Source organism: Ovis canadensis, chromosome 19 (assembly GCF_042477335.2).
Source record: "Ovis canadensis isolate MfBH-ARS-UI-01 breed Bighorn chromosome 19, ARS-UI_OviCan_v2, whole genome shotgun sequence".
Classification (NCBI taxonomy): domain Eukaryota; kingdom Metazoa; phylum Chordata; class Mammalia; order Artiodactyla; family Bovidae; genus Ovis; species Ovis canadensis.
In genome coordinates this window covers 58,699,614-58,721,645 of record NC_091263.1, presented here as the reverse complement: position 1 = coordinate 58,721,645, position 22,032 = coordinate 58,699,614, and the positions used below count along the sequence as shown (strand labels likewise).

Genomic DNA, 22,032 nt, shown 5'->3' with positions numbered 1-22,032 from the left:
AAGTAGAACACCAAAAGCGAGGAGCCCTTAGGTCAACTACAGAATTTAGATGTTCATGATGGGCCGCTGCAAGTTCATCCTTGGTGATGAATGTAGCATGCTGGTGAGCGAGGCATGTGTGGGAGCAAGGAGCAAGGGGGAAATCTCTGTACCCTCCTCTCAATTTTATTATAAACCCAACACTGCTTTAAAAACATATTTAACACCCCTAACCATTAGGAAAATGAAAATCAAAGCCACAATGAGATCACTTCACCTGGGCTAGAACGGCAGTGATCAGGAAGACGGCCAGTGGTCGGCATCACTAGGATGTGGAGTAACTGGAGCCTTCACACACTGCTGGTGGGATTGCAGAGTGGAACAGCCACAAGGCAAACATTTGGCGATTCCTCAAAACGTTAATCATTGAGTCACCATACGACCTGCAATTCCACTGCTCAGTATGTACCTAAGAGAAGTGAAAATACATTTCCACACAAATGTGTACACTCTTCCAGGGGAAGGTGAGAGCCAGGGCAGGTAAAAACAAGACAGCATACGGACAGAGAAGCTGCTCTTGGACCTATGGTTAAATAGGAAAAAAAGAACAAGGCTGGAGCAGAATACATGCAAAATGAGTGATTGTGTTAGCCTTAAATATATATATATATACACACAGGTACACAAACTTGTTATGTAAGATTGTAAGAGAAATACACAGCCAGCTGATCATAAATGTTCTTTCTGAATGTAAGCCTGGGATGAGGGAGGTGGAACTTCATTATTTACTCTACAATTTCTGATTTGCTTGCTTTTCTATTTACTAAGAAACAATCAGGGCATGCCATGCAAAAGATAATTTCTTTCTCTAGCCAAAACAGAAGAAAAAGGAAGAGGCCACTGGAGTTGGGTAGTGAGGGAAGCTGTGAAAGTGGAGAAGAACAGAAGAGCATCCCAGGTAGTGGGAACAGCAGGAGCAAAGACTTGAAAGTGGATGCCAGGTTCACTGGGCTGTGAGGTTCATTCTGTTACAGGAACCAGTGGGGTGAAGGTGAATTCGATCAGTGAGCTGAAGCAGCCGAGTTCCAAAGGCGTCATGTGCCCCTTAGGGAGTGGTGGCCGTGAGCACGGGGGCTGCTGCTGGGAGTGAACGGGGGCTAGAGTTGGGCAAGAGGTCTCGGCAGCAGTTCAACTTGGCCTCTGTCTCACCATAAACTGATTGCCAACTCCATTATCCAGATTTGTCGAATAAGATGGTCTCCAAAAAGAATAATATCCACGCCACTAACGTCCCCAAATCTGAATGAAGAACTTCCAGTGTGTCTGAGCACACCTTTTCGATAGGAGCACAAACAAGTGATGGAGTGACCTGAGTCAATCCTAAGTACCAGATGATGACCCCAGCAAGCCCCCAGCATGCAGGCTGTGATGGGGGTAAGCACTTTGCAAATATCTTTTCAATAAATGCTCAGAGCAAAACCCCGAGGTACAGGCAAGCACTACCTCCCTTTACAGACGCACAAACAGGCTTGGGGTCTTCCCTGGTGGCTCAGACGGTAAAGTGTCTGCCTGCAATGTGAGAGACCTGGCTTCAATCCCTGGGTTGGGAAGATCCCCTGGAGAAGGAAACGGCAACCCACTCCAGGACTCTTGCCTGGAATATTCCATGGATGGAGGAGCCTGGTAGGCTACAGTCCATGAGATTGCAAAGAGTCAGACACGACTGAGCAACTTCACTGGTTCACTGAAACAGGCTCGGAGAGGTTAAGCACCTTGTCCAAGGTCACTCCCCTGGTTAACGCTGCAGCACAGACTGGAACACAGGACCCCAACTGCCATCTCTACAACCTCTAGACATTTCAATCTGCCCAGGTCAGTACTCTGCTCCAGTTTCCAGGAAAATATTATGGAGCTCAGAACTGGAGTTGAATTCAGAGCTTGGGGTTCTACCAGCAAATTCAGACCCATAAAGTTACCATATGCTGGCTGGAAGTGGAGGTGGAGTGTTGGGATAAGGAGCCAAGTTGGACCGGTAACTAACTAGCTTGTTCTTTAGCTGGCTGAGCCAGGCAAGACACCAAGCTGCCTCCTCTGTCCTCCAACTCTGGCTGCGGGACCCAGCCTCTCTTTCTGAGCATTCCTCTTTTGACTTGGGCCCCATGTCCAGTTCTGCCCTGAAAACTTGTGCTTTACCTTAGAAAAGTCAGGAGACACCTGGGAAATGAAAGTGATCACCTCCTCTAGCCCTCTTACTCCACAGCCACCAGAGACCCTGGGGCACCCACCAAATGTCCCAACAAGCCCTCACTGAGCCAGGGGCTAAGTACTTGCTCTCCCTCCCAGAGCTGACATTCCACAGGGATGTGCACCCAAGAGAGGCTTAAGATACTTAAAACAACCATCTCTCTTCATGTCACTGAACGGATATTCAGGGAAGATTCTCTTCACCTCCATCTCTCTCAGCACAACTGACAAGAGGCCCAAGAAGACACACAGTTGGCAAGTTATTCATCACTCCAACCTCAGCTTTCTGGTCTGGAAAATGAGGGTATGTGACACACACAGACATGTTAAGATGTTGGTGCGGGGCTCAGCCACACAAGGCACAGAGATTCAGATTAACTGGCATTTACTGAAGGCTGCTACATTCGTTCCTTTTCCACGGTATATTCCAACACACACACACACACAGCTATAACCAAGGAGAATCCTGCATCAAGCCCCCAAGGTTCATGCTCACTGCCCAGGCAGCAGTTTCAGGAACATCACTGCCCCAGGTCCCACCCTCTGGAAAGGAAAGACACCAGCCTTCTGGTCAACCAGGAGTGCACACAATGCTGAGATCTCACTCCAGCCACCTGCTAAGGTCTGGAGAGAGGGTGAGGGAGGTTCTGCCTATACTGCCTCATTTCCTCTCTCCCTTCCCCAGGGAGACAGACCACATCCACATGTAAAGAGTAGTCTTCCCCAAGCCACCCACAAGGCTGCTCCCTCTTTCAAATGGGTTTCCACTCAAATGCTGCTTCCTCAGAGCCAATGTTCTTGCCTGGAGAATCCCAGGGACAGGGGAGCCTGGTGGGCTGCCGTCTCTGGGGTTGCACAGAGTCAGACACGACTGAAGCGACTTAGCAGCAGCAGCAGCAGCAGCGACATTCCCTAACTTAAAACAACCCTGCCTCCATCCCAGCTACTCTGAATCCTCTTACCCAGATTCATCTCCTTCATCACACTGATCATACCCCTTGGCATCTTATTATAGGTCTGCTGCTGCTGCTGCTGCTTAGTCACATCAGTCGTGTATAGGTCTAGCTGTCTATTACCCATCTTCACCCCTGCGATGTGAACTCTGAAGGGAGGAGTGCTGTCAGTTTCTTTGACGGCTGTGTGTCCAGTGCCAGGGCACTCCCTCCATAAGTGATTCTTGAATAAGTAAATTAGCTGAGCTAAGTTGCTAAGGTACACGGGAAAAAAAGCAAAGTTTTCCTCAACCTCTCCACAGAGGACCCCACTCTACTCATCACACTGGTGACCTCCCACAGAAATTGGAACTGACTCAATAAATTAGAATTATATATAAACATTTTGTTTTCACTCAAGTTTCAACCCGTTTGTGCGAGGTGATATGAATCAGGCGATATCTTTACAAATCATTAAGGTAATGGGTCCAAGGACTAATTTTTTAAAAATATAGCTAAGACTATAATTAATAAACTGATTAAGGAATTAACCGGACAAATCTCAAAAAAGAACAAAAAGAATGAAAGAAACAGAGCCCCATACCTCATGGCCACCACCCCTCCTGCCCAATGAGTTACAAGAGCCTGAACGATACAGAGCTTGGCCTCGAAGGTTTCTAAACAATTGCCGTTTCCTTTGATGCCTCTTCGCCTCAGGCTCCCTCCAATTTTTGACTCGGGAGCACACTGAGTTCTGGTCAGGGGCTCAGGAACCTTGGTGATGGCCGAGAAATAGAGGCAGCTCACTGGGATGGATGGTGATGGATGAAAGGAGCAGGATGCAACATGGACCAGAAAACCTGGAGCAGCAGCATGCCCCTCTCCTTCTCATCTGAGTGGTATGGGGACGACATCCCGTTCTCTGCATCCCACATCTTTCTCTGACAGGAATAGGCTCTCTCAGGAGGCAATGAGTTCCCTTCATTGGAGGATCCAAGCTTGGGTTAAGCAGTAACTAGGAGGAGGTGCTGTGGAGGTGGTTTAAACTGCAGGCTGAACTATGTGACCTCAAAGGTCACACTGTAGACTGGCATTCCTATCGGCCAGTTCCTTTGCGTTTCACTACTCCTAAACCTCTCCAGCCTGCACAGCCTGCCTCAGTGGATACTCAACACGTGCTGTCCCTCACGGACATTTAGTGAGCACTTATTGTGTGCCAGGGGCCAGAGTGGAGCAGGGACAAGGGCAACAGGATTCTACATTCTTCTGGGTGGACAAAGACAATAAACCCATGAGCAGATACATGAGGAAACCATTTGAGACAAACTCCAAGAGTAAAATACAACGGGGGAATGTGGGCCTTCTCTGGTGGTGCAGAGGGTACAAGTCCGCCTGCCAATGCGAGGGATCCCTAGTCTGGGAAGATCCCACGTGCTGCAGAGCAACTAAACCTGTGTGCCACAGCTTCTGAATCTACACACCTAGAGCCCGTGTTCTAGAACAAGGAAATCCACTGCAATGAGAAGCCTGCACACTGCAACTAGAGAAAGTCCTCACACAGCAACCAAGACCAAGTGCAGCCAACCAAAAATAAAATTAATTTTTAAAAATGGGGGACCATGACAGAAACTGACAGAGTGGGGGGCTGCTCTGGACAAAGTTGTCAGGGGAAACTTTTCTACAGAGGAAACATCTGAGCTAAATGGCATGAAGTGCCAGACATGAGAAAAGGTGGTGAAAGCGTGTGTTCAGCAGAAGGAAAAGCATGTGCAAAAGAGAAGCCTGAGGAGTCTCCTGACAAGTTGAGTTCAGATAGTCATCAACTGCACCCTATCCTAAAGGCCCCACCACAGGCCCTAAACACACATCTCCCACCCCCGCCTGCCTTCTTTCCCCACTGACTTTATCAGATTTTCTCAAGTCAAGGCAGAGCTGATTTGACTCTGAACTTTCCACTGGCAGGTGTGCTCTGAGCAAGGGCACAAAGGAACATGTGTGCACCCCTACCTACAGGGACAGAGGAAATGCTGACATCTTGGCTCCATTAAAAAGTGGGCCTGTCTTATATAGGGGACCATAACTCCCATCTTCCCACCTGGTGTTCAGGGCCCACATTTGGGGGATGCGGGCCTTTTGTAGAATACAATGTAAAGAGAACCCTCTGAAAAAATACACACCTGTGCTCCAAGCACCTCAGGTGTATTTCAGAAGGTTCTTAGAGCCCCAGGTTAAGAACGTCTGTCTGGTTACCACTGCCAAAAGAAAAAACTAAACTGGTTCAGCCCAGGAGCGCCCCACTGATGGAATGGACAACCTTAGAGGTGAGTAAAAGAAAGAGAGGGGGCAAGATCAGACCCATAAAGAGACTCCCACACTACCTCTTCTAGCTCTGATAGATGTCAGCCTGTCAGGGGGACCAAGGCCTGAAGGGGTCCTAATGAAACCTTACCCACTACACTCCAGTGAGGGAAACATCCCACAACACCCCAGAGCCTCCAGAGAAGGTCCAAGACCACATTTTCCAGGATTGTCCTTGACAAAGGTCATCTCTAATTTCACATTCTGAGATAACATTTCACACAAGGCTGCTTAAGCATAGAAAGTGTTAATGCAAAGCCCAAGTGTTTCAAGGTGGAAGGGGACACCACGGCTACTGTGTAAATAATTCAGGTCTTTATCAGGAAACAGGGAAGTGCGCAGAGCTTGCTCACCTAGCTCACAGTGAAGTTAGTTAGGGATGGGGGTGCTCTGTTAATATCAGTCAAAATAGTAACAAGAAGGACAGTTAACCGAGGGAGAACTTAGCCTGTACCAGGCACTACAATAAAAAATTTAATCTCACACAACCTTTTAGGGTTTGTACTGTTATCATTTCCACTCTACAGATGAGGACACTGAGGCATGAGCAGGTGAAGTAACTTGCAACTGACACCCAGACCCAGCAAAACTCTTCCGCACCCAGGGTAGAAGGTGCTAACACCTGGGCAGTGCATGAACTGCTTAAAAATAATTTTCTGCTACTTCACCCAAGACAACCACCATTTGGCAGTTGTCGCATCCTTGCCCGGTGCTGGAGGCAAGCCTGGTTTAGGCATTAAACGGAGTGAGAGCCCTCGAGGAACAAGCCACTCAGTTTCATCAACGTATAAGCCCTTGATGAGGCCGCTGATAAGGCAAGCGCGGTTCTTCCTCGTGGCAAAGCCCACGGGAACTCGACTCAGTAGAAACTCCCATACTCGGAAGACGCCTGCCCCTCTCTGGCTACGAGAAGTTCGCCTTAACCCCATGGTGTCCGCCTCCCACTGCTCCTCCCTGGATCCTCGAGCCGCTTAGTTTAAGCAGCAACGAGCACGCGGGCCCGAGTGGGACCGAAACCGCAGCCACCGCCCCGCGCGCCCAAAGCCGGGTTCCCCGCCGCGAAGTGACTGGTAGTCCCGCGAGTTCCGACAAACAGCGCCCAACGGGAAGACACGCGGAGGGAAAGGGGGGCTGCACCCCAAGACAGGTGGATCTCCCTCCCCGGAAGTGGGTCCGGGAACTTTTAGCCCAAGAGCTACCAGGGGATCGGAGTCAGGGTCTCCCGCGGAGCGGCGGCCGGTCGGGGCTGGTGGTGGCACTGCCTACCTGTGCCGTCCAGGGTTCCTCTGAGCGTTCAGGGAGCGCGGAGCCAGGAGCGCACACTCTGCCGCGGGCACCGGGATGGAACGAGGGCGGCTTGGAGGTGGGGTCTAGCTCCGGCTTGGTGGGTGAAGGTGGAGAGGAACCAGCCCGGGAAAGCCTCCCGCCCCAGGGTGTCTAGCAGGGTCTCCAGCCGGGGAAGGTCTAGCCGGGTAGCGAGGCTCCAGGCCAGCCGCCCACACTTACCTCGGCTCCCAGCACCGGCTCGACCCGCGGGGCTGCGGCGCGAACCGCCGCTAAGACTCTGGCAGCGGCGGCTACGGGGGCGGCTCCCCGGGGCGGGGCGGGGCCGGGGGCGGAGAGGCCGGGCCGGCCACGTGGGCGGGAGGCGGGCCGGGGACCCCAGCAGGCGCCAGGCCGGGTGGCGGGGAGCTCGGACTCAGTTACGCTTGGCCGCTGCTCAGCACTTCCCATTCCGCACCCTGTTGGGGTCCCAGGGAAGGCTGGGGAAGGAGAAGGGGAGACCTGGCCCCCGGGGCATGCCCAGCACCTATTTGGGAAATAATTTACTGGGTCCGGGAAAGGGTGCGCAGCCTGCCGAATCCCGTTCCCCCGAGGACAGCTCGGGGGATCTGTGTCCCAACCGGATACTGTGGCGACTCCCGAGCCATGGGCAGCACGAGCTGCCCGGGCGGGCGAGGGCCCGGGTCAGGCGCTTGGAGCCCCAGCCTCGCCTACCAGGCTGACCTTGGGCGTGTCTGGTCCTGCCCGAGCCTCACTTTCCCCGACTGTGGGAGTAAGAATAAGGACGAATCCCCGCGCGCCCAGCAGGTTCTCAGGAAATACGTTTGTGGGCGGATGCTGAACTTGAAAGAGCAGCAGCCAGCAGTGTGGCCTGAGTCTTTCGTGCCGAAATAGACATGAGAATCTACATACTAAAAGCATTTTCTGTACTCATTCATCCATTCAACAGATTAAATTCTTCCAGTCCTCAGGACCCCATAAAGTCAGGAATAAAAAAAAGTCCCTACGCACTAGTTATGAGCTCTTAGGAAAGCACAAACCATGATAAAAAAGAAAAAGTTCATCAGCTGCTTTCATGTGCCTGGCGAGGGCTTCAGGTGCTTGATCTACTTGCCTTGTGAGGTGTAGGGCTTGAGTGGGCCGTCTCAGGAGCTGAAGCTTAGGAAGGTGAAGCCAGCCCCAGGTCAGAGGAGAAAGCACCAGTTCCAGGGCTAAGTTTCTCTGCAGCCATACCTCCAGTAAACGGAGGATCAGGCTCTGAGTGGACCTCCTCACTCTCTCCATGGGGCGAGCTCTAATCCCCACCCCCTCATTTCACCTCACAACGGGGAGGGGGATGTTGAGGCCTTCCCAGGAGGGACCTGCCCTGGCAGCAGCCACTGGGATGTAGATCTCCCAGCCCAGGCACCAACCCCCCACACACCTGTCGCCAGCATTCAGACCTTCATCTGGCACAGCTGAGACTTCCTTTATTGCAAACTCCTGTCTCTTCTTTGCAGGCACTCAGCCTCCTAGGGCTGTGTGACCTCTTCCTAGCCCACAGCCCACCTTCTGGGCCAGACACTGACCAATGTTGAGCAAAGGAACTTTCATTCCAACTACAATTCCACTTCATTCCACCACACCTTGATCCCAAACCCAGTGCCTCACAACCCATCCCTTTCCTGTGTAAGGATCACACACCCTGTCCAGGACTCCATTTCCAAGGCCAAAACCTATATCCAGATCCCCAGTCCTCAACCTTTTCTTCCAAACCTCTTTTGTTCCTCTCCCTCCTCCACAGGGTGGAAGAGCACTTACTACAGCCAGCAATGTTTTTTAGGTAATAATAAAGGGGTTCCACTCCCTCAGCAACCCAGAGCTCAGCAGGCACTTCGGCCCCACAAGTCAACACCTGGTGCTCTGCTCAGGCGGCGCTGTCCCAGATAAAATTTCTATTTCCGTTAGATTCCATTTAATGATTGGAGCGTCTGCTACATGCCCCAGACCATGCCAGACTCTGAACCTCAGCAGTGACTTTGTCACAAGACAGAAGGACATAGTCCCTGACCCCATGGAGCTCACGGCTAATGTGGGAACAGTCAGAGCCATCACTGGGCAGGTTAGGGAGCAGGATGTGGTGAGAGACACACAGGGGAAGTGCTGGCACAGATTCAAGCATGGGAAGGCTTCCTGTGCGACGTGGGGCGACAGGACTGGGGAGGACAGACGTGGAAGCCCAGAGGTGGGAGAACACAGGGCACACTTGTGGAAGCCCATGGAAAGGGGCCCGGATGGCCAAGGTGACACACTAGACCTTGACCATGGCAAGGTCTGGGCAGAGGTGATGGGACTCCACGGCTGCTGAGTGAGGAGTGGATGCAGCGGGTGAAAGTCTCGTGGACACAGCTAAGGTGATGTGCATGTGGGCTATTACTGGGGATGCACTCCTCAATTTCCTTTGTTTTTCAATTCCGGGCGTCCAGAGATCAGAACAGATCTCCAGGAATATGTAGACCAGAAACAAATCTATGTAAACCCACAAGGATTTATATGCAGTGCCCCATCTCCTCCCACCTACTCATGCTTTGGCCCTGCTAGGCGGAGGGTAAGGAGGACTTGGCTCCTGGACTCAGATTAGGAAACTGTTGGGGAAGAGGTGATACACCCAAAGGGAGTCCTGTCGTGGGGAATGTGGAGAGAAGCAGCAGGAAATGTGGGTCACTATCCATGGACTTTGAAAACTGGTGGAGCAGCCAGAATACACTGACGATCAGCCACCTTTTCTCTTTGAAACAGTCAGTTCATGAGGGGTCATTCTCGAATTCAGTTCCATCTCCCCTAACTTTGCAAGACAAGGTAGAACAGGACCAAGGCTGTCACCTAAGTCATCAGTTGGGAAAGCTGGGGTGTCTACTGCAGGTCTCCACACGAAAGAGTGAGTGAAGAGCTTAACTGGTGCCAGGTAGGGAAGCAGGGGTGAGGGGCTGGGATGAGGCACCAGGGAGCACAGTTGGAGAAAGCCATCTCTTGAGAAGGCAAAGGGCAAGGGCGAGATGGAGACTACCAACCCGGCCACTGAGTGCCCACCAGGTACCTTTAACACTCGTCCTGTGAGATCACACATTTAAAACCCACTGATAATACCACTCATATGACCAATGCTGAGAGAAATATTAAGAATAAGATAAAACCCACCCACAATCACCACCACCCAGTAATCAGTTCAGTTGCTCAGTCGTGTCCAACTCTTTACAATCCCATGGACTGCAGCACACCAGGGTTCCCTGTCCGTTGCCAACTCCCAGAGCTTGCTCAAACTCACATCCATCAAGTCAACGTTGCCATCCAACCATCTCATCCTCTGTCGTCCCCTTCTCCTCCTGCCTTCAATCCTTCCCAGCATCAGGGTCTTTTATAATGAGTCAGTTCTTTGCATCAGGTGGCCAAAGTACTGGAGCTTCAGCTTCAGCATCAGTCCTTTCAATGAATATTCAGGACTGATTTCCTTGAGGATTGACTGGTTGGACCCCCTTGCAGTCCAAGGGACTCTCAAGAGTCTTCTCCAACACCACAGTTCAAAAGCATCAATTCTTCCGTGCTCGGCTTTCTTTGTAGTCCAACTCTCACATCCATACATGACTACTGGAAAAACGATAGCCTTGACTAGACAGACATTTGTTGGTAAAGTAACATCTCTGCTTTTTAATGTGCTGTCTAGGTTGGTCGTAGCTTTTCTTCCAAGGAGCAAGGATCTTTTAATTTCATGGCTGCAGTCACCATCTGCAGTGATTTCAGAGCCAAAAATACAAAGTCTGTCACTGTTTCCATTGTTTCCTCATCTATTTGCCGTGAAGTGATGGGACCAGATGCCATGATCTTAGTTTTTGAATGTTGTTTTAAGCCAACTTTTTCACTCTCCTCTTTCACTTTCATCCAGAGGCTCTTTAGTTCCTCTCCACTTTCTACCATAAGGGTGGTGTCATCTGCGTATCTGAGGTTACTGATACCCAGCAACATCTACTGTTATTTTATGTGCTTTTTTGTTTTTCCATTTAACATATTGTGAGCCTTTTCCTTGTGATAAAATATTCTACAACATGACTGTTAAGAGCCACCTATTGATCTATGGTATGAATGTGCCTCTTCTTATCAGCAGTCCTGACTGGTACCTGGTTTGATCCTCACTTCTCAGCATCAGGGATAATGCTTAGTGACAAAAATCTTTGCATGACTAACTTTGATACACAGTTCTGGTTATTTCCTACAGTGAAAATGCTAGAAGTGGATCACTGAAAGGAATATTCAAGTCTTCTGCCTTTAGCAATGTTCAGATGCCCCCCCCCCCACACACACACACTTTCTTTTGAAAAGTGTGGAGCATCCAGTTGATGAAGCAACAATAACCTTCTCCCCCAGGAGATGGTGACACTTGTGAAGGAATAAGAGGCTCATCTCACTGTTCAGACCTAAGCAATGTTCTGCAAGCAGCTAATACAGTAAAAGACTTCTTTCTCTAAAACCAAGTCCCATCTGCTCTCATAATCTAGGCTTGAGGAAGACCTGAGAAGCAAGACCAGGAGGTGGGGTGGAAAGATAGGTGCTTCAGGGCAGGAAACGCCTGGGTTCAAATCCAACGTCACCCTGCCCTGAAAGTGGGACGTTACCTAAGCCATAAACCCTGCTGGGAGTATGGGACGCGCCCAGGTGGTAGCAGGTGTCCAACTCACAGGGATGACTCAAGACACAACAGGTCATCACCAGCCCTAAGTCTACAGTCTGGAGACAGGACCCACAGGGAGTGCAAACTTGAGACAACACAAGCCACTCAGGGGGGGATGCGGGACACCCCAGTGGCCCTCAGCTCTGGAGATCATGGTAAGCGAATGAGGGTCTCACCCCAATTTGCAAAGCAGGAATGGATGTAGTTTACTCCTCTGGGAGGCCTTCTGAAACTCACTAGCAACTGTTACCGCTGACCCTGATGACCACTGAGACAAATGACGGCTGTGCACACTTGCTGTGCGCCAGGCGCTGCACTACCCGGACTATCCCCTCCATCCGCTTCACCCTCACCACCACACCATAGGCAGGTGGACTGTCATCCCCATCAGACAGAGGAGGAAACTGAGGACCAGGGAGATGAGCTAACGTGCCCTGCTGACTGATCAGTGCTGGGGCTGGGGTCTCAAGCTGGTTAAAGCAGCAAAGTCCCAGTCCAGCCCAGGTGGAAGGCATAAGCAAGGGGCACAGCCTGCCCTCAAGGAGCAGCTGGACTAGGGGGTAAGAGGGTCTGGCACATAGACACGGGAGCAGGACCTGAATGAGGGTGGACAGTTGTCAAGGAAGGCCTGACTGCAAAGGGTGGCTGGAGACTTCGAGAGGGAGAAGGAAAAGTCTGGCACAAAGGGTCCAGGACAGGACCACACCAGGGAGGACTCTCAAATTCTGCTGTGGTGGCAGAGAAGAAAGAGAAACACAGAGAAAAAGAGGTTGGCTAGGAGCCAGGTAATAACTTTGGGGTTCACTTCTGGGCTATCGGCAATTTACAAGTAGCCATTTCCTGTAGTTGGTCCCAGCCAACTGCCTGCAGAACTGAGTCCTCCAGGAGACAGGGACTCCACTGTGATCACTGAGGCCCTCTGCTACTCAGACCAGGGCTAACGGAGATATCTAGGGGATCACACTTTATCACTGTACATCCCTTAACCTGCCCCAGGTGACCACATCCCCAAAGGCAAGGGGGCTGTGTACTGGCTTCTGTGACCAAAACTCTGCTTGGGCTCACAGTCAAGCCTCACCTCAGCCCCATTTGGTACTGAGCTATTACTTATTTCCCAGATGTAGAAATAGTCGTGATCAGCTCAAGTGACCTGCTTAAGAGTCCCCCCAAAAGTGGCAGACTGAGATCTAAGTTCCAGGGACCTGAAACCAAAGCCCCACTTTAATCACAATGATTAAAAAATCTCTTCAAGAATGCACAATTATATAACTGTGTGCAGAATTTTCAAGTACCTCAAACTTCAGGTACATAAACCAAAGGCAGGTCCTGCTTATTTTTGCCTTCTGTCACCAGTCATGCTTCGGCCTTTCTCTGCTCTGAGTTCTGCCTGGCCTGGCCTTGCCCAGCCTGGTGGGAAACATCCATGCTTTGTCTGGGGGCTGCCACCTGTCCCACTCCCTGGAATGTTTTGACCAGTAAGATCAGGAAGAGCAGTCTTCAACCTGAGGACCATTACTCGGTCTCTGCATCCCCTCCAGCTTCTAAAACTTGGGAAACTCCCCCAACCATGAATTGGCCGTCACTTAAGAGAAACAATCACTGCTTTTGCTCACAGCCAGAGCAGAGTGTGGTAATCTAGCACAGGGACCTTAAAGCAACAAATTCAGAAAAATGTCTGTATCTCTATCAGAGCTGAAAGATGATCAGGGGAAAATGAGCCTGGTAAATGGGACGCAGGCAGATCTGAGAACCCAGTCAACTGTACAGGCTCTGTACAGTCAACTTTTAAGAATCCTGCCTTAGTTTGATTTTGTGAGGAGCACCGGCCCCTCCACAAGGCCCGTGGCTTCCCTCCACAACGCCCGTGGCTTCCCTCCACAACAGTCACATGTAAACCCACCCTCTTCTCTTAGGGAAAGAGATGATTTAACACAGCACCTAACAAAGGTGCTGCGCTTGACCTCCTGGGCTGAAGCTCCTATCAGCAGGGAACCATCTTCTACCCATGTCCATAGGGCCCACAAGTAGTCCAAAACCTTCCACAGAATAAAAGCCACTATTTACCACACGGCTACTGCTGCTGCTAAGTCGTTTCAGTCGTGTCCAACTCTGTGCGACCCCATAGACGGGAGCCCACCAGGCTCCCCCATCCCTGGGATTCACCAAGCAAGAGTACTGGAGTGGGGTGCATGGCCTTCTCCGACCACACGGCTAGCACTTGCCAAGTGTGGCTGTGGGTGCTTTATAAACCCCAGCTCATTTAAGTCTCATAATAACCCAATGTGGCAGGTATCAGTCCCATCTTGCAGATGAAACAACTGAGGCTCAGAACAATTAGGTGGTTTGCCCATAGTCTCATACTGAGAATGAGGTGGAAGCGAGACGGCAGGGATCGTGTATATCTTATTCATTACTGCATCTCCAATACACATTTTAGGCTCTCAAATAAAAATTGTAAAATGATTTTACTACCTATAAATGTGAAAGATGGTGTAAAAACCCTCTAGAAAGAGGCCAGGGAGCCAAGCCTAGTGATCTTGCATTATTTTTCCTTAATCTCAAAGACCCCATTTGAATTTTATCTCCTTGCAAAAGGCCTTACCCCTTGTTTCTGTCTGTCCTGCCCTTCATCCTATCTCCACTATTCTTGAACCACTTCTGATTTTGTTCCTCTCAACTGAGAAGACAGGGTAGTGGGTAGGGGAGGAAAACATCTTTAATGAGTCCTTTATTAAGGACTCACTATGCCCAAGACGTGCATGCATGCTGTCGTGTCTGATTCTTTGCGACCCCATGGACTGTAGCCTGCCAGGCTCCTCTGTCCATGGGATTCTCCAGGCAAGAATACTGCAGTGGGTTGCCATTTCCTGCTCCAGGGCATCTTCCCAACCCAGGGATCAAACCCGTCTCCTGCATTGGCAGGTGGATTTTTTACCACTGTGCCACCGGGGACACCCATGCCCGAGACAGTGAAGATATAATTTACGTCTCCTTCCTCATCCACCTGCTTATTGCCTGTAGCCTCTTATTCAACTAAACCTAAATTAAGTGTTTCCTAATTAAAGCCTGCAAGGGGAAGCTGGTCTTTGCTACCTACAGCTTGCATTTCTAAAACAAAGTAAATAAAACCAGTGGTGAGGTCCCACAGATGTTGGCAACTGTATGACCCCAAAGCAGATATAAAAATGGACTCTTGCTTTCTAATACCATGGTAAAAATTAGGGCTTCTCATGCTGTCCAAAGAGGATTTTCTCACCACTAACAGGAAAGAGGTATTCACTTACTGCAGCATCTGCCTAATGAAATCCTTCCAATGGAGTCCTTTTAGATCCGTCTGCTTAACCTCTGAACCAGCTGTATGCTCAATATGTGGACTGAGGAGGGAACCAACTCGCCATAACTTGCTACTCAAGGTTTTTTCTTCTTAGAAATTATGTTGAGAGACAGTACAGCCCATTGGTTAGGAATGAGGATGACTCAATCAGATGTATGAATGCCAATGTTGCTGACTTCTTGTTTGTGCCCTCAGCAAAGCTACCCCGTTTCTGGGTGTCAGAATCTCAAAAATGAGACCCCAAAGTTGACATAAACCAGGGATGTAACTCAGAGCACATGGCATACAGAACATGAGACACCTCATGTCAGAATGAACAGGCACCCTTTTCTTTCTGAATGACAGGAAATTTGTGGCCCCCAAATTTCAGCTTCCATCAACTTCTTTTCCAATTTCTTCAAAGAAAGTCCATTGTTCTGAGAGCCAAATTTGTCCTTGAGGTAAGTGTCCCTGCCCCTGTTCCAGACACCGAGGAGACAACAGGCATCTGACCGACGGAGGGTGGAGTAAACGATCAAGGGCAGCAGGTTCCTTTTCCTGCAAGTATAAGACAGACCAGCCACCCTGGCCTCCTCACCGTGGGTCTCTCCCTCTCAAAATGAGGGCCCACAGAAAATTGTGCTAGGAACCCCAGCTATTCAGGAAACAGAAAACATGACCTAGAATAATGAGCCACCACAATCTTAAAACAAAACATTTTATTTGATGCAGAGATTCTAGGGCACAAGAACATTTTGCAAATGTCACCTGTGGACTACCATCACCTATTTACAGTTATGCACAAATCAAATAAGACAATAACATCTTCAATGTGAAAATATAGCATGCTGCTACAGTCTGCTGGTCAGTGCTCACTATTCCATCAAACCTCCCAAGAGAGAAACTTAAAGATGAAACAAAGACAATGGCAATAACCACTGTTCCACAGGCTTTCCCCCCAAAGTAATAGGGAGCTTCTGCAGTGAAAAACAAAACAAACAGTGAAAATAAAAGTCATCTACTCTCTAAATGAATACATTTGGTTTTTACAAAAGCTTTTGCTCTCTCCAGACTCACTACATCTTTTTCTTGAGACAGAAAATAACCACTTATTAAAAATAACATGCTTACACATTAGCGTCATCCAACGGTAATTATTTTTTGGCTAATGACTGGAGCGGCCAACTTTGTCTTTGTCACATACAAACAGAAGATAGCCTCTTTGAATCTTCTCCATTGAAATTTTCTTTGATAAAAACATCAGATACACAGTCATAATGGTTTGCTTTTGTCAGACATCTGCTTGTACAAACCACAGTGCTTGGTCAACTTGGAGCCATGGCTCCAGCCCTTTAGCACACGGGCATGTTCCTTGCGGAGTCTGTGGTCTTCACTGAATTTTGGAGAGGAGTCGAAGAGCAGGAGGGAAGGCAACTGCCCAAAATTCCCAAGAGGGCCTCACTCGCCCTCTTAGCAAATTAGCCCTTAGCAACTGCTATCTTGTCTGTGGCTAAAGTCTGCACCATTTAATAATATTGTGAGTCATGAATTAAAGGTGACATATACAGATATATAAAAATAGAATCCAAAATTGAAAGGGAGGGGTGGTTGCCACTCAGAAAGTAAGAGCTGGTCTTGAAGGGTATCTTGAAGAAGCTCGGGAATAACATCAGACACATCAAGAATAAGCACCAAGTGTTTGAACACACAAGGGAAAAAAATAACAAACCCACATATGATAAAGGACTACTGCTGAGAAAAAAAATGTAGTAAGCAACCTTCAAAATGAACACAGGTGATATACCACTTTTAAAAAAGGGTCTTTATATTTCTAAATAGTAAAAGAAGCTGGGTACGTAAAAATTTCTGTTAATCCCCATCCTGAGCTTGGCTTTCACAAGGCACCAATGTGAATAAAGCACCACATTCTATTCAGGCAACTAAACTGAGTGTGAAGCTGAGAAACAGAAGGGCACTGAAAATTATTAAGCCCCTGGAAAACAAGAGCTGTGAAGAATAGTAGTGGTGGGATTATTTAGCACTGGAATAAAAATACTAGAGGGATGATTTCACTGTGGTTTTCAAATACATGGAAGGTGACCAGCTGTTCTTTTTCCACTACATGTTGAACAAAAGAAGGCTGGTTTTCTATAAGGAAGATGTACAAAGAACTATCTGATCAGCAGAGTAGGTTACAGAAGCTCCTTCGCTGAAAAGCCAGAATCACATCCACAGCCAAATGTTTGAAATAATTCATGTGCAACCCTTCCTGTTTGACACTAGATGGGCACCTGTCAGATAATCCAAACTTTCTCTCCCCCTCAAAGCTCTGCAATCAGCATGAAAGCGATTGGCTTACAGTCTGATCTCCTTCTGCTTATTTTAACCCTGAACCGGGAAAGGAGGTGATATAGCAAGGATGACCCAACTCCATGAAGACTCCTGACTGGTATCTCCGTATTCTGTCACATATCTCCAAAACAGATCAATTCACAAGTTATTTAAAACCGAAGACAGAGCAAATGCTTGGCTCTAGTAGATACTCAGGACTCCCTGCCCTACTCTCCATGATGTCTGCTTTCCTCATTAGGGCTTGGCCTAAGCTCAGCATTAAAAAAGTGATTTAATTCATCCAAAAAAGTGATTAAGCCAAGAGTTAAAACTATAAATAAGGACCTTTAAAGTGTGGAATTTAAATGAAACTGTTCCAAGTGTCACATTTTTTTAAATGAGGAGAAATCTGATTTTGAAATTAACAATTGCCTTGCCTTTTTCTTAAGACATATGAAGTATGAAAGAAGCAATCAAAAGATTTCAAATGTATTCACAATCATAGCAAATTTCTTTAGGGAAGCAATGGGTAAAAAAAAAAAAAAAAAATCTAACTTCTGGCTGCATTTAGCAAGATTATTTTCTTGTGATACCAGACATCTTTAATTACCATGGATGCCTTTCTTTTCAAATTTTCTAAAGCAGATGTGGCAAACTGATAGCTAGGCAGGCCAAATCAGGTCCACCCATGGGTTTCCTGAATTCAATTAAGAATTCTAGTGCCCATACTAAAGAAAAATAATCAGATTGTTTTCATGTAAAACTCCCAGATTCTCAGTTTCTCTTGAAAAATGGGACAATCAGGAAACACTATATGGTCACAACTGGCTGGAGTGGCTGCTCCCTGTAGGTGAAGCATAAGGGTGTCCGCTGGCCACAGTCTCCACCAGGCCCCACTGTCTCTCTGAGCCTGAGAAGGGTTTGTCATCACACCTTATTTATCACTACGCTTGCTACAGGGGGGCCTCCTGAAGGAACAGCATTTGTTAAATAAGAACAGACTCTTTCCCAACCATATCAACTAGAAAAGGCTCATAATCTTCTCACTGCCATTGTCCACCTCTCTCCAATAAGACAGAGTACTTCCTCTCTCCTTAAGAGAGCCTAATTAGTGTTGACCTGGTTGTGGACTGCAGAATTTTCTCTCTTTAGGAAGGAAAGTGTGTCATTTCTTCACCAGGAATTTAAAAAAAAAAAAAAAGCTTTTTTCTTCCTTTGCTTCTTCTAAAGGAAAAGACAACTCAACTCTCAACTTCTGACCTGGGACTATCTTCAATTATTACTGTGTCAACCAAAAACTGTCTCATGACTTTTATGGCCTCTCTCATGTTGGGCTCAAAATACTATCACCTGGCTGGGTCACTCACTGAAGTCCTGGGACCTGGGCCTGGATGACTTCTGATTATCTGGAGATCAATGTACCTCACAGGCCGAGGCCTCAGTCCTCCAAAAGCCTCCTGCCCCTGTATGGCTGGGCTGGGCCCATCCAGACAGTCCCTACTGCTTGTAGGTCATCTCAGAGAAGAACACACCTCTGCCTGGGCCTTCACCCAGCTGGCCATGCTCTAAGAAAAGCCGACTGTGCCAAATGCTAAGGTGTCATGTGTGTCAGACATGCAGGGCATCGGTGAGTCAAGATAAACTACTAGCTCCCTCATTTCAACTACCTGCCCTTCCCAGTTAGCTGAAGGAAGCCGGGACCTACCTCTGGTCTCTGGTACAGAGGATACCACCTATCTGAGCTACAGAGCCTTTTACTCTAGGAATGAAGGCCCTTCATTGAGTTCATTCCCATATTCGAATTCTTGGTTCCCCAGCATCTGAAAGCCTGTGACTTTTGAACCTTTATCTGAATTCTGTCCTATCATTTCCACCATCCAGGACCATTCGTGAGTCTAAAGCACCTCTGCGTAAAACGTTTTGCATTAATCTATACGGCAACCATTCCCACTTCCAGCAAGAGATGGGGAGGGTTTAAAAAAAAAAAAAAAAAAGTGAAAGTAGTAAGACAACACTAGAAAGTTGGACTTCTCAACTATTCAGAGCTGGGCATTCACACTGTCATTTTCATTACTTGGTACAAAAGTTTGATACTGCTGAACATCACAATCTTTACTATTTCAAAATAAGTACCTAAACCCTAAACCCAAACTAAAGCATCACTTGATTTTTGGCCAAGCATAATTTTTCCTTTCCATTTTCACAGTACATTTATTTAGCAAGCTCTCTGCCCATGCTCATGGAGCTCAGCTGATGCTTCTTCTCTGGTCTTTCACTCTGTTACTGGGACCAGTTTCTCAGAGATGCCTCCTTTCACATACAAAGCTGAGCATCTATCCTAAGGCAGCTCCTAATGGCACCTCTGGGGCATGCGCCATTTCTTGACTTCAGTAAGAAATCACTCTGAAAATGTTCCAAAGTGCATTTTCATACATTAATAAGACTGCCCCATCTCCTTCACAGAATGGATGCCGACAATGGAATGGCAGGACACTCATGGGTGGGCAGAAACTACGTTCATCTTGGATTCCACAGTGACAGCATGGAACATCCCTCCTCCAGCAAGATGCTTGGTCTTATAGGGGAGACAGTTCTGCAGCCCACTTGTCTCTCCCTCAGAGCAGCTGCAGGAAACTTGATGCCAGAGAACAGACGAGCATGTTCTTCTCCCAAGAAGCTGCCAGCTGCCTTTACAGAGCAGGCAGTGTGGTATTTGCATCAAAGATACACACAACCTCTTCTTTCCAGCAAGGGTGCAAGCCTTCCCTTCCCCACCTGCTGGGCATGAGCCTCGAAGGAAAAGTCCTTCCCTCCCCACCTCCCCACCTTAGGATGCTTCTCAGTGTCCCCCCCGCCCTCAATACTGGTCCTATTTTGTGAAGGAGTAAAAATCGCGGTCCCTGGTATTGGTGCCAAAATCCAACAGCATTTATGGAAAAGGTAGAAAAAGATATTCACTCCCCCTTAAGGTCATGAAGAGGGAAAAGGAACAACTATTTTCCCTTTGGAAACAAAAATTCTGTACAGAAGTCACTCATAAAAACAGAACATATTACTTCTCCCTTTTAAAGCAAATTCTTTCCTCTTAAGCTCTCAATACCTATTTTTGGTAGAATGAAGTACAAGAGACAAATCTTTAATTGGGTAAGTCAAACAAAAAGAAAATGAAACCTTATTCACAGGCTGGGGTTGTGAGGGAAGTACTTTAAGATTCAAAAATTTAATGATTTCAGGTCCCATGTCTTCTCTAGACAATACTTAAAGAGCACATTCATCTTTGTAACAATACCTTCCTTTTCACCTTCTTAAAAAGAGGTTTGTCATTAGGCAAAACAAGTTCAGCAGATTAACTGGCTACCACCTCCACATACTGCTGTTTTGTCAGTGGATTCTCATCCCTAATTTTCTGTTCAGAGCTTTAGACTAGAGGTCAACCAAAGCACAAACTATAATTTCAGTGAATACAGCCCAGTTAGGTATCAGTTTCTTAAAAATAAACATTTAGGCACCAACATCTGAGATTCAACAAAGTAAGTATAAGCCAGGGAAACTTGGTGGGCAGACCTGGCCCCTGCGTGATGCCTATTCAGATCGAGATGTGGCCTCAGTGCCCTCTGCACATTGACCAACCCATCTCAGAAAGAATGGTCTAGATGGTCATCGGCCTGGCCCTGCAGCCCCCTCCTTGGCCAGACATGTCCCCCACTAATATGTAAGACTCATTTTTATGAAAAATGACTATATTCAGTTACCTTTTTGACCTCTGACTCCAGAGCTTTTTTTTTTTAAACACCCATGGCATTGTAAATGGCTCTGTAAATTCCATACCAACAATGGAAAGAGGCATTATCTTTAACTACACGGATTCCACAGAGACTGGCACTTGACTTCTGCGGCTGTAGTGGCATCAAAAGTGCTTTTTCCACAAAGCATTTCAAATCAAAGCAGCCAATAGCTAACTGGCAAAGTTTGCACAGATAAATTAAGTCTGAATGATCAGTGCGGGTATTTCCTGTTTCTTCCCTACCTCCCAGAACTGGCTCTAGTCCAAAGTCTGACCTAACATGGCAAGCTGCTGTCAGACATTATGGACATGCCTTTCACAGTTCCACATGGTTTCAGAGAACTGGAGACTCTGCCAATATATTTGGTAGAGAATAGAGAGGCAAGGAGAGCAAGTACTGGCCAGGATTTCGCTCTGAATATCCTTGTAAGAGACCTCAGCTCCAAGTGGGCCACATACCCAGAGAGATGAGCTGGGGAACCAGAGAGAGGCGGCAGCTAAAGTGGCAATGCTTAGACTCTTCATTCTGTTACAAAGGGGCGACTGTGTGGAGTTCACCAGTGTAGCTGCAGCAGCCAGGTTCTGCTTTGCACACCCCTGAGGCAAGCAGCTTGGAAGGAAGGGCAGGAGGGTCTTCCTCACCTAAGAAAAGAAGAGAGGGCAGAGTCACATGTTACTGCTGGGTGCTCTGGCCAGAATGAGGCTGGATCTGGGTTTGCACCATGCACTTTGCACAAGTGAGGCAGGCATCCCCACCAGCTCAAGGCTGGGCATTCTCATCCTGCCACCAGATTCCAGTTCCCTCAACTGAGGGGCCAGGTTTGCATGCATGAACTCCAAAGGGTTACAGGCACAGTAAGAGCAGCTCCAGACGGCATCCTGTGGGGGGCTCCCTGGGGAAGCAGGCCCTTCTACCAGAGCCTGTGTTGAGCTAGAACGGAGAGAATGCTATGCCCCATGAACCCCTGGGTCAATGCATGTGGCTTTAAAGATATTGGCAAGGTTGGGAGTGGCGAACTCTGCAAATCTACAGGCCCACAGACAACTCATCCAACACACTTGGGACCCAATGTGTTTTAGTATCTACTCGTTTTCAGTTTAGAAA

At 48.1% G+C, this 22,032-nt stretch overlaps 3 protein-coding genes across 5 annotated transcripts in view; 1 reads left to right on the top strand and 2 right to left on the bottom strand.

Moving 5' to 3' along the window:
* Positions 1 to 7,118, bottom strand: part of ARHGEF3 (Rho guanine nucleotide exchange factor 3) — a 311,112-nt gene extending 303,994 nt beyond the window's left edge. Inside the window, exon 1 of one of the 3 annotated variants that reach the window (XM_069560635.1) lies at positions 7,020 to 7,118. The gene's annotated coding sequence lies outside the window, so the exon portion shown is untranslated. Of the gene's footprint in view, positions 1 to 256; positions 449 to 6,779 lie in introns of those variants that run through there. The other 2 variants (XM_069560636.1, XM_069560637.1) reach the window with 2 other exon arrangements.
* Positions 2,139 to 2,820, top strand: SPATA12 (spermatogenesis associated 12). The gene is given in 3 exon segments (XM_069561117.1): positions 2,139 to 2,166; positions 2,169 to 2,201; positions 2,597 to 2,820. Coding segments are annotated over 3 exon segments (285 nt in total).
* An 8,398-nt stretch (positions 7,119 to 15,516) lies between the features above and the next one.
* Positions 15,517 to 22,032, bottom strand: part of IL17RD (interleukin 17 receptor D) — a 65,514-nt gene continuing 58,998 nt past the window's right edge. Inside the window, exon 13 of the mRNA XM_069560633.1 lies at positions 15,517 to 21,569. Within this exon, the coding sequence (XP_069416734.1) occupies positions 21,457 to 21,569 (113 nt within the window). The 3' untranslated portion in view covers positions 15,517 to 21,456. The remainder of the gene's footprint in view (positions 21,570 to 22,032) is intronic.